This window comes from Rhinopithecus roxellana, chromosome 7 (assembly GCF_007565055.1).
Source record: "Rhinopithecus roxellana isolate Shanxi Qingling chromosome 7, ASM756505v1, whole genome shotgun sequence".
Taxonomy (NCBI): Eukaryota; Metazoa; Chordata; class Mammalia; order Primates; family Cercopithecidae; genus Rhinopithecus; species Rhinopithecus roxellana.
This window is the reverse complement of record NC_044555.1, coordinates 150,425,749-150,438,405: the sequence shown is the minus strand read 5'-3', so window position 1 is coordinate 150,438,405 and position 12,657 is coordinate 150,425,749. Positions and strand designations below refer to the sequence as shown.

Below are 12,657 nucleotides of genomic sequence, written 5' to 3'. Positions count from 1 at the left end.
CCAAAGGTAATGAAGGGATGCTAGAAAATGGATTAGAAAATGAAAATGGTAAAGTTATTATGTGAATAAGAGATAAGATGTATTCTCAGCGATACAGCTTTTGTTTTGTTTTTTTTTTTTTTTTGTTTTTTTTTTAGTGGTTCCTAAGAGAGACAGTAGGAACGTCCCAAGACATTATCTAGGTACTCAATTTAATTTTTTCTGTTTTATGATAGTGTGATACTGGGATGGCTTAGACATTTAATTTTTTATTTAATTTCAACAATCAATCCTGAGTAATTACTGTGTGGTTACTCCCAGAGACCAGTTATGACCTCAGTGAGCAATCAGCTCAACAGGGATTGGCCGAGCAGAAAATGAACTCATCAATAGGGCATTATGTCCTAGGGTACTGAGGACAGTATAAAAGGGGACATAGGGACCCTGCCACACTAGCTCTTCAGTAGTTTCTGAACATCTAGACGGCAGGATGTAGAATAGGTAAGTAGAAATGCAAAGCAGATATTGCAGTAATTGACTAAAGCACTGAGTTAATGGAAGTGAGTGTGTAGTTTAGACAGTTACGGTGTTAGAGAAAGAGGTGAGGGAGGAGGGGCTTTTTACTGAGTTGGGATTCAGCTGGATATTCAGTAGAAGCAGAAAGTATGAGTAAAGTAGAGGGTGGGCAGGGACTAGGAAATAGGACTTGTTTATTGGGGGGTTGATCGTACTTACCTGGTACGGAGCAGAAAATTCACATTGGAAAAGCAGTAGGAAATCAGTTGAGATTGTATTGGGATGAGGGGCTTGGTAGGGATGGAGGGAGGTTGGAGGTGGCACAAGGGAGGTCTGACTTAACAGTGAGCCCTTGTTTATGTCATTTCGCTTGCCTGTTGTCTAGCAATGAAAAACATTTACACCTAATCTTGAAGGTTACAGGAAGTTAATTGGGAAGGGAGAGTACTAAATGTTCAATGTAAAACAAGCAGTAACAATACTTAAAGTATTTTCCTTTTTCTCCTACGTGGTTGGCATCAAATTGTGTTTCTGTGCTCAGAAAGAGGGAGAAATGAAGAGGTTGAACAAGAAAAAGTACTGAACTCTCTGCCTTATCACTCTGGGGCAGGTAGGGTTACTTCCTAGGTGACTGGGCTATTGGAGTGAAGGCAAAAGCCAAACTCAACCAAAAAACCCCAAGTGCAAGGCAGAATTGGGGCAATCATTGAGGTTCTTAAGCTTCAGAGGTTCCGAGGAGCCCTTGTTTGTGGTTAAATGTCTGTGCAACAGCAGTCTTTACTCAGGTTACTCTGAGAGGAGGCAGCTGTGTGTACAAGAGCAGCTATGTTTCATCACAAAGTGGGCCCCATTTCTGATGAAAGACACAGAAGCTGCCCAGGTTTAGTCCTAGGCAGCTTACCTAGCCTCTTTCAATCTGTTTCTTCATCTGTAAAATGAAGGTGCTAAGTGTGTCAACCTCATAATAGGGTTTTTGTGATGTGTGCATATGACGTAACGTGTATCAAGCTCTTAGCGATAGTGGTTGGTATATAGTCAATGCTCATTATCACAGTCATTATTAATACTTTAAAGAATACATTTATCGAATGGCCTGGGGAAATACTTCTTAAATTGCCTTAAATGGGATTAGATGCCCCTTTGGTCTGGGTTTGTACCCAGACCCAGGCCTAGGTTTGAACTAAATTGAATTTCTGGGTTTGGTGGCATGGTGGGCGTGGGGAGATGGAAGTGGGTGTAGCAGAGTAGGAGGCAATGGTGCAAGGTGTTGTGGCCATAGGAATATGAATTTCCAGGTCAGCATTTGGTTTAATTTGGCACCGAGTGTTATTCAAACAAAGCAGCGTTGTGAGTGGTAGAGGAAGGGAGAGGAGGAAAGTCAACACATTCTTGGAAATAAGATGTGGCTTTTGCTTTGCTATTTTGTTTTTTCTTCAGCTACAGATATATTTCTTTGCTCTTGGGCTCACATTGTAAATCCCTTCCAGTACATAGTACAAATCTAAATTTCAGAGAAACTTCTCTTTAAGATGACAAGAAGTTATCAAGACTTCCTTTGATCCTTGTTTTTAGTATAAGAACCCCTCAGTTGGGGTCATTTAGCCTAGGGAGAAATCTTTGCATGTACTTAGACACCCCCCTCCACCATGTTGAATATCTGCTATTTCCTAACGACTTTACCTCAAAGTGTTTGAAGGTGTATGTAGATGTATCATTTACCCATTCTCTCCATGTATTTGTGTATTAGGCCTTTCAAATTTTAGTAAAAAATTTTAGTATAAAGCCTGGCAGTGCAATAATTAATTTTCCAATAGTTGCTGCCTTGCACCTCAGACGTCTGGCAAGATGTTATAGGATCTGGTCCTAGGTCAATATTCGAAGCACAGGGAAGCTCTGTGTGACCAAGTCAATGGAACTTTCCTGTGTTCTGGTCCTGAGATGTATGTTTAGAGCAACGTTTCAAGTAGAAAAGTCTGAGTATTCATCTCTCCTCCACAAATACAGGTCTTTTTGCAACAGCAATAAAGTAAATAGCCACTTGTGATATTAAGCTTGTGTCAGTGATGAAGGGTTGGATTGCATAGGGAACTGATACAGCCTTCTAACCCCATTCCTCTAGAGATAACACATACTCACTTAACACTCAGTCTTTGCCCTCAAAGAGCTGACGTTTTTGTTGAGAAATCAGACCTTAACACACCTCCTGTGCTGTAACAACATAGACCGATATGTTCACAATACATAACATTAGGTTTTAACCTCTCTGTAATCAGCTGGGTTTTGCTGGGAAAAAACAGGTGGCTGGAATATACAGTGCCTTTCTGTTTTAACATTTAAGAGGAGGTCACACTCACCAGGGATGAAATTTCCATAGCACTCTCTTTTTAAAAGTTTGCAGCGAATAGCTGAACTTACATTTCACTATTATGTAAAAATACTTTCCCTCAACTTTCCAATTACTTAGGGGATAAAAGAGGAGAGGAATACTGGGGTTTTGCAAAGTCCTACAGGGAAATTCTAAAAGTCATTATTATCTTTAATACCTAGCTTAGAAATTCTTTCAACAAGTGGTAATTATTTTCCTCAATTCATTCATATTTCCCCTTCCTACCCCATAAAACAATGTTCACAAACCGAAAAGCACACAAGTGAGAAAAAAATCAGCCTAATTCCACCAGAGGTAAATTTCACTGTTCCTTTCAGTTTTTGTCTAAGCACACGTGACTGTATGTATTGCTTTGTAATCCGCTTTCTTTTTGCAAATATATTTCTTGTGGGTATTTTCCCATGTATTTTCCTAGGTCACTTTTAACCTCTTCATTCTTTTCCTTCTCTCTAGGGCACCAGGGGCCAGGGAGGCCCAATCTCAGAGCGCTGCGGGCTCTGCTGGTGATATAAACAATATGGTGAAGTTATAAGGAGAGGGGAGGGGTGGGGGGGGCGGGAAAGATTCCTCAGGATAGAAAAAAAAAAATGAAGAAAGCTCCACTAGAAGACCTATGAAATTTCCGACACTAGAACCTTTGTATATAGTTTTCGGTAACCTTCGGCAGGGGGCGCTTGGAAATTGTTGCCACTTTCCGGACAGCCTCCCGTACTTTACCCTCTAGAAAATTGTACAGTGTTTCCGGCCCTTCTCAGTTGTGGACGCTCGTAAGTTTTCGGCAGTTTCCGGGAAGACTCGGGGACTCCGCGTCTCGCTCTCTGTGTTCCGATCTCTCGGTGCGGTGGTGCAGGGTCTCGGGCTAGTCATGGCGTCCCCATCTCGGAGACTGCAGACTAAACCAGTCATTACTTGTTTCAAGAGCGTCCTACTAATCTACACTTTTATTTTCTGGGTGAGAGACGAAGGCGCCTGGGGCTGGCAGGGGATCCCGGGCTTTTAGGTGTGGGGGGGTGTGACCCTGAGCGGCGGGAGCTCAGGTCGGGGATGGGGTGGGGTTTGGGCGGCCATCGCGCCTGGGACCCTGACGCCGGCGACCAGTGACTGGGCCTCGAGCAAAGAGCTCAGGCATCTCGCTGGCGCTGGGGTCGGAGTGCGGGACGAAGGCAGCCGACAGGCTGAGCTGGGACCCAGACGTACCAGCGTTCGAGTTCGATACGGGAGGCGAGGTGGGCGTTAAGCCTCCAGAGCACGCAGACAGTGACCCTGGACATTTGCAGAGGCAAGCAAGGCTTGCCCGGCCCCATTGAGGGCTCACTTGCATAATAGTGTCTTTCTTTTCACTGCTTCATAAGAGAGGAGTGTTTCGCAGGTAAGTATGGGTATGCCTCCACTCCCGCCAGTCTATCCTTGTGCTTGCTTTTGTGTACCATTCCTTTGTACCCTGTGCTCATCCCTAACTGGAGAGGACGGGGGAAGTTTCTGGAATTCATAAAATCACTTTTTTTTTTTTTCACCTTCAAGGTTTTCTTCCTAAGGTTGGAGTAAGACAATTAAGGAAGTTTTGATCCCTAGGGTAAAATATGCCATGGGCTAGTGTTTACACACAAAAAGATGAATTTTAAGAATTTTGATAAGAAACCTTGTCCACGGCCTACTCTTGTGTGCAGATCTGCTCCTAACCCCTTCTACTCTTCCCCCTTGTCTGCCATATCCCAGCATATCACACCTATTGTGCTTTAAATACCTCATGCTTTGTGTTTTGAAGATGCTGCTGTACACAGTGCGTAACTGTTTGTATTCTCTGAATTCCCACATAGATCACTGGCGTTATCCTTCTTGCAGTTGGCATTTGGGGCAAGGTGAGCCTGGAGAATTACTTTTCTCTTTTAAATGAGAAGGCCACCAATGTCCCCTTCGTGCTCATTGGTACTGGTACCGTCATTATTCTTTTGGGCACCTTTGGTTGTTTTGCTACCTGCCGAGCTTCTGCGTGGATGCTAAAACTGGTGAGTCCTTGTTTTCATTAGAATTGATTCTTGGTTTTAGAAAAGTTTTGTATGTTATAGGATTCCTTTCTTGGAACTGGCCATGGCCCTTTATAATTTTTCCTGTTCCTTATGAAAACTTGTTAAGTAACAGTTCAGCTGCCAGTTTCCACTTTCAAAATAGACATGTTGTTATTTTCCCTGCCCTTTTCAATGAAAACATGATGAACTAATTGAAAAGACGACGATTATTTTTTTTCTCTGACTCCCTTTGCAGCTGTGCTATATCTTATTTATGCTGACTTGGACTTTCTTTCTTATCCTGCAGTATGCAATGTTTCTGACTCTCATTTTTTTGGTCGAACTGGTCGCTGCCATCGTAGGATTTGTTTTCAGACATGAGGTAAGCCTGAATTAGGGAAGCTTAGCATGTTAAATTTATCCTCTAAGAGATAAAAATGGATTTATTTAAACAGAAGAGTCAGACCTCTGTATTTAAACCTGTAGCTGACAGTAATGGCCTTCTTGTAAACATTCTGGTTCACTTCTAATTTAAAAGAAAATTTAGAAAATTGTAAAGACTGACAGTCACCAGAAGAAAATTACTTGTATTTCCTGTCATTTTTCTGTGTGTAAGTACCTATTAAAACAGAGATAGTACAATTTATAACTTTACTGATAGGAAAATATTCAAAGCACAAAATTGATAACCTTCTTATGCCTTGCATTTTGAAAAGATTAGATATACTTAATGCAAATCATCAAAAGTTTAATATTGGGCCAGGCGTGGTGGCTCACGCCTGTAATCCCAGCACTTTGGGAGGCCAAGGCAGGCAGATCACGAGGTCAGGAGATTGAGACCATGCTGGCTAACATGGTGAAACCCTGTCTCTACTAAAAATACACACACACACACACACACACACACAAATTAGCCGGGCATGGTAGTGGGTGCCTGTAGTCCCAGCTACTCGGGAGGCTGAGGCAGGAGAATGGCATGAACCCAGGAGGCAGAGCTTGCAGTGAGCTGAGATCGCGCCACTGCACACCAGCCTGGGCGACAGAGTGAGATTCCATCTCAAAAAAAAAAAAAAAGTTTAATATTGAATTAGAAATCAGGTAAACTTGGGGTAGTTCAAATATCATTCGGTGAGTAGCAAAGGCTCATCAATGAGAGTTCTTATAAAGTGGTAGCACAGTCTCCCAAAGTGAGGTTTTGTAGCTTACAAATTCCATAGGCGTCGAATTTGTACTCAGTTTAAAGTGGAAAAAGATTAGCAGGGTGCAGAATACAGCAGTACTGCATGGCCACTCAGATAAATACATATTCCCACAGCACTTTGAACTTGTAGTGGTTCTCATCATATATTTTAATGTTTTGCTTAGTAGTCCCCTCAGCTAACCTATATCCCTTAGAGGACAGGATTGTACCATGGAAGTTAATTAGCATACATGTTGCTGCTGTCAAAGATATGACCATTGGTCAGAGTCAAGAACTTACTTGACCTGAAACCAAAAGAACTTTCTAGAGGATTTTCTTACTGACATTGTGTTTCTTTGCTATAGATTAAGAACAGCTTTAAGAATAATTATGAGAAGGCTTTGAAGCAGTATAACTCTACAGGAGATTATAGAAGCCATGCAGTAGACAAGATCCAAAGTACGGTAAGTGGTAACCACCACCTGGAGGGGAACACATTCCCTGCTGCCTCAGAGAAAAGAGTAGAATCTGGCTCCTAGATGCTATCCACTTGTAGGGGAAAGAAGTGTGACGTATTTCATTTTCCTCACATGTGCACCTGTTCTCTTCCATCCCTGCTTACATCATAGTCCGGCTACTGTTAGTACCAACTATAGCAGGAAAGTAAAGCCAATACAAAACTGTCATGCATGGTGCTAATCAAGGACCCAGTGCTCATCTCTTGAATCAATTCAGGAGAGAGATCGTTGAGATTAGTAAATGTTTTGAGCACAAATTGCAATAGAGGATATTAGGTTAAATGTTTGACTACAAAGTTGCAATACGAACTGTAAATGCTTTTGTTGGGTTTTTCAGTTACATTGTTGTGGTGTCACCGATTATAGAGATTGGACAGATACTAATTATTACTCAGAAAAAGGATTTCCTAAGAGTTGCTGTAAACGTGAAGATTGTACTCCACTGAGAGATGCAGACAAAGTAAACAATGAAGTAAGGTGCCTTTTAAAACTTTCTATTTGACAATATTTGAGGACTTAACTGAATGCAAAATTGACCCAGTTTTTAATTTTTTTTTTGAGACCGAGTCTCGCTCTGTCGCCCAGGCTGGAGTGCAGTGGCACGATCTTGGCTGACTGCAAGCTCTGCCTCCTGGGTTCACCCCGTTCTCCTGCCTCAGCCTCCTGAGTAGCTGGGACTACAGGCGCCCACCACCACGCCTGGCTAATTTTTTGTATTTTTTAGTAGAGATGGGGTTTCACCGTGTTAGCCAGGGTGGTCTCGATCTCCTGACCTCGTGATCTGCCCGACTTGGCCTCCCAAAGTGCTGGGATTACAGGCGTGAACCACTGCGCCCGGCCAGTTTTTAACTTTTAAATATAAGCTGAAATAAGGCAGGTAAGACTTGAGTTCAGACAGCTAGCAAGTAACACTTTTTTGTTTATTTATTATTTAGTACTTTTTCTAAAGATAGTGTTTCTCTGTGTCACCCAGTCTGAAGTGCAGTGGTGTGATCATAGTTCACTGGAGCCTTGAACTCCCGGGTTCAAGTGAAGTAACACTTTTAAATATATAATCCAAAAGGTGGAAATAGTTGGGAATAATTATTTGTTCTGTTGAGAACATATGGAAGAGAGTAGATTTCAATAAAATGAAAATCAAAGGCTCTGATACATACATCTTTCTGCAGAGGTATATGATCAAAGTATTTATTACCCTAAATATATCTTCCTGCAGAGGTATATGATCAAAGTATTTATTACCCTAAATATATCTTCCTGCAGAGGTATATGATCAAAGTATTTATTACCATAAAGAAAAGCACAGGCTGCTGGTACTGTATTTAATCTTTGCTTTTTTCCTCCCATTAGGGTTGTTTTATAAAGGTAATGACCATTATAGAGTCAGAAATGGGAGTCGTTGCAGGAATTTCCTTTGGAGTTGCTTGCTTCCAAGTAAGTCTTTGTAGTTACTTAGGAAATATTTCATCCCTTAGGAAATATTTCATCCCTCTTGTAGGTGTAAGCTAGAAGATTTTCACTTTTTTTTTTTTGAGTTGGAGTCTTGCTCTGTTGCCCAGTCTGGAATGCAGTGGTGCCATCTCAGCTCCCTGCAACCTCTACTTCTTGGGTTCAAGCAATCCTCCCACCTCAGCCTCCTGAGTAGCTAGAATTACAGGTGTGTGCCACCACGCCTGGCTAATTTTTTTGTATTTTTAGTAGAGATGGGGTTTCACCATGTCGGCCAGGCTGATCTCGAACACCTGACCTCAAGTGATCCGCCCACCTCGGCCTCCCAAAGTGCTGGGATTACAAGCATGAGCTACTGCATGCAGCAAGATTTTCACTTTTAAGGCTTAAAGTTTTTGCTTCAGGGGCCTGGATAGTGAGGACATTTTTAGGGAAGTCGCATTTTCACAAAACTCTCAGTTACTGGTCACAGTATAAAAATACTTTAGGAGAAATACCTGATGTAGATGATGAGTTGATGGGTGCAGCAAACCACCATGGCACGTGTATACCTATGTAACAAACCTGCACGTTCTGCACATGTATCCCAGAACTTAAAGTATAATAAAAAAAAAAAAAAGAAGAAGAAAAAAAGATTGAGAATTAACTTGCAGCAGTACATATCTTTTGAAAGCAGTTAACTGTGGAAAGACTCAGTGCCCTCTTAGTTATGGCAACTTTCCAGTATCATAGTTCATGAAACAAAACATTAGATAGGAACCTTGGTTCTCTCTGCAGTCAGTCAAGATTCTAAAATGTTATTAGGATCTTTCCTGGGCTGCAACTGCCTGATGAGTTGCATACAAGTTCCAACCTATTACAATTTAGATGATGCTACCCCCATATTCATTATGCACCAGTTGTTTTGGGTTGATTCCACGTTGTAGATCAAATTATGTTTCTCAAGTTGTGTTTTTCACTGTAGCATGAAGTTTGTTTTATGGCTCTGAACGATTTTCTTTTTTAGATTAAACACTAGAAATAAGACTAATTCAAGTTTAGTCTTGATATATTTTTAAAGTAGCAAGCAAAGCTATATCTAAATCTATGCTAATGCAGTAGCCACTAGCCACCTTTGAGTTGTTATAAGTTATTAAATAAAATTAAAACCTCAGTTTCCTGGAGATTTGAAATACTTAGTAACCATGTGGCTGCTGCCTACTATATCAGACAGTACAGGGATTCTAGAATGTTTTCATTACTGTAGCACTGCTCTGGATCTTTCCAGGAAAATCTCTGCCCTCGTTGATGGAGATTTCACTTGTTAAGATACTTACTGAAAACCATGTCTTTGTTTTTTCTGGGAAATGAGAGTAAGAAAAGTTTCTCCAAAGCTTGTGACTGAATCTTCCTTGAGTGACAGTTTGCTGGATTTTCCTTTGGTGAGAGTTGTGAAATTCTGGGTCATAGTGGCAATAAAACTTCACTTACATTCTTTGAATGTGATCTAGATGCTGCAGAGTATTAAACATAACTCTAGAAAAACTCAAGGAAGAAAATTTATAGGCAAATTACAAGTGAGAGGGGAATATAGTTTGAGGTCTTCAAGCTGTTTTGTGTATGTATTTAATTTTGTTCCTATTTTATTTCTAGCTGATTGGAATCTTTCTCGCCTACTGCCTCTCTCGTGCCATAACAAATAACCAGTATGAGATAGTGTAACCCAATGTATCTGCGGGCCTATTCCTCTCTACCTTTTAAGGTGCGTTCATTTTGGTCCTCAGCTCTGGTAGTGTTGATATTTATTCTAGCCTGTGTATATGCTACATGGACTAAGTTTGCCAAGAACGTCTTGTCTAGTAGTATATTTAAATCTAGCTGGTGCTATGTAAGCCCTGTGTAGGCAGGTTAGGTCTCTATACACAGGGCATGGTCAGAAAGTAATGACTTAGCTACAGCTTATCTATGCATGCTCTCTGTTTTTATGCAACAGAAGAGTCCCCGTGTGGGTTTATATATTTACATACACATGTTAGCCTGGAGATCATAAGTGGTCCCTTTTCTAACGTGTTTCAGCCTAGAGAGAGGAGAAGCAAAGAATCCCAATAATGACCTTACTTGTGAGGTTCCCTGGCAGGTGCACTCTGCTCATCACCAATATTGACATTTTCTCTAGTCCTTTTCATAGTTTTCATTTACCACAGTCCATCAGTCGTTGAGAGTGCAGCTTTCTTGGTAAAAAGATGTTTTTGGTGGGCTATCGTTCAAGCTCATCGTAAACTCATCTGGTCTAGTAGGGAACCAGATTTTGGGAAGACGTGTGTTTCAACGGCATTAGTATTTGAGTGGTAAAATACTGTGAGAACTGTTGTTGACTGAATTGATCCCTAGGGCACACTTTGCATTTTACTTGAGCCACTGACTAGGAGCACATAGGAAGGCCTTCATTAGCAGGAATAGATTAGAATGTATGTAAGCAAATACGGATGTTGAAATTTGGGTAACAAGTACATTAACTGTTTTTGTTTAATTTTAGGACATTTAGGTTCCCCCCGTGAATTAGAAATTGCCTGGTTGGAGAACTGACGACACTACTTACTGATAGATCAAAAAACTACACCAGTAGGTTGATTCAATCAAGATGTATATAGACCGAAAACTACACCAATAGGCTGATTCAATCAAGATTTGTGCTCGCAATAGGCTGATTCAATCAAGATTTGTGCTCACAATAGGCTGATTCAATCAAGATGTGTGTTTGCTATGTTCTAAGTCCACCTTCTGTCCCATTCATGTTAGATCGTTGAAACCCTGTATCCCTTTGAAACACTGGAAGAGCTAGTAAATTGTAGATGAAGTAATACTGTGTTCCTCTTGACTGTTATTTTTCTTAGTGGGGGGCCTTTGGAAGGCACTGTGAATTTGCTATTTTGATGTAGTGTTACAAGATGGAAAATTGATTCCTCTGACTTTGCTATTGATGTAGTGTGATAGAAAATTGACCTCTCTGAACTGGCTCCTTCCCAGTCAAGGTTATCTGGTTTGATTGTATAATTCGCACCAAGAAGTTCAAATGTTTTATTACTCTCTGTTGTGATGAGAGACAGAGAGTCACATTGTGTGATTTAATTTCAGTCAGTCAATAGATGGCATCCCTCATCAAGGTTGCCAGATGGTGATAACAGTAAGGGACTACTGATGTTCTGTGATACATCAGGTTTCAGCACACAACTTACATTTCTTTGCCTCCAAATTGAGGCATTTATTATGATGTTCATACTTTCCCTCTTGTTTGAAAGTTTCTAATTATTAAATGGTGTCGGAATTATTGTATTTTCCTTAGGATTTCAGTGGAACTTATCTTCGTTAAATTTAGCTGGTACCAGGTTGATATGACTTGTTAATATTATGGTCAACTTTAAGTCTTAGTTTTCATTTGTGCCTTTGATTAATAAGTATAACTCTTTTATACAATAAATACTGTTTTCCTCTAAAAAGATCGTGTTTAAATTAACTTGTAGAAAATGTGCTGGGATGGTTGTTGTTTTCCACTGAGAACGCTAAGCCCTGCATTTCTACTCAGAGTACAGTTTTTAGATGTGAAATATAAGCCTCAGGCCTTAACTCTGTATTAAAAAAATTAATGTTCTTGTTTAAAAAACTGTTTCCATAGGTACAGCAAACCACCATGGCACATGTATACCAATGTAATAAACCTGCACATTCTGCACATGTATCCCAGAACTTAATGTAAACAAAAAAATCTTAAAGTGCAAATATTAAAACTGTTCCCTGTGAAAAAATTATATTCCATGTTATAAAATACCATATGATTAGTGTTCTCCTAGAGATCAGACTTTTTTGATTGTATAGTTTGCATTAAAAAGTTGTATAGGGAGGGATGTAACTTGTATCTTCAGGATAACAAGGAAATAAGGAAAATACTAATTACTAAAATTTGAGTTGAAGTCAGGGAATTATTTCTTTGGTTTTGAGTCTTTTTATACATCCATTAGTAGAACCTATCTAGTCTGATTGCCACAGTCCTTGAATTGATGGTAAGGGGGAGTTAGTTACAGTTGGAAAAAAAAACTGGGCAAAAACTACTAGTTAAATAATCATGAATTTTGAGCAAGGGTTTTAAAATGCTTGGAGTTATTGCAGAAAAAGGATATTCTCCATTAGAACATTTGACGTGTGGCTTTTGACATAAGATAAGGTGATAAGAAAATTAAGTTGAAAAATAGTGACTCAAGTACAGCAAATCAGATTTTTGGCTACTGAGATTAAAGAAGCAAATATTTAAAGGATTATCAGCAATTTTCAAATACATATTTTTCACTGCAGTGGTTTTGAAGAACGTTTTAAAGTTATATTTAGAATTTTTTAAAAAAGTTTTCCCTCAGCTGGGCATGGTGGCTCACATCTGTAATCCCAGCATTTGGAGAGGCTGAACTGGGTGGATCACCTGAGGTCAGGAGTTCTAGACCAGCCTGGCCAACATGGTAAGGCACCAGCTCTACTAAAAATGCAAAAATTAGCTGGGTGTGGTGGTGAGCACCTGTAATCCCAGCTACTTGGGAGACAGGCAGTAGAGTCACTTGAATCTGGGAGGCAGAGGTTGCAAGGAGCCAAGATCGTGCC

The 12,657-nt window shown here is 40.3% G+C and overlaps 1 protein-coding gene across 3 annotated transcripts; it reads left to right on the top strand.

Moving 5' to 3' along the window:
* The first annotated feature begins 433 nt into the window (after positions 1-433).
* On the top strand, positions 434-11,809 carry TSPAN6 (tetraspanin 6). 3 transcript variants are annotated; one of them, XM_030934737.1, is made up of 9 exons: positions 434-480; positions 3,335-3,648; positions 4,699-4,887; positions 5,195-5,269; positions 6,433-6,531; positions 6,923-7,057; positions 7,936-8,019; positions 9,667-9,775; positions 10,550-11,809. In XM_030934737.1, the coding sequence occupies exons 3-8, from the start codon at positions 4,876-4,878 to the stop codon at positions 9,733-9,735; spliced, it is 474 nt and encodes a 157-aa protein (XP_030790597.1). In that variant the 5' UTR covers positions 434-480; positions 3,335-3,648; positions 4,699-4,875; the 3' UTR covers positions 9,736-9,775; positions 10,550-11,809. The 3 variants fall into 3 exon arrangements, with proteins under 3 accessions (XP_030790597.1, XP_030790596.1, XP_030790598.1); XM_030934738.1 differs by lacking the exon at positions 434-480 and adding an exon at positions 4,234-4,250 and having other exon boundaries at positions 3,442-3,648; XM_030934736.1 differs by lacking the exon at positions 434-480 and having other exon boundaries at positions 3,441-3,833.
* Positions 11,810-12,657: the final 848 nt, after the last annotated feature.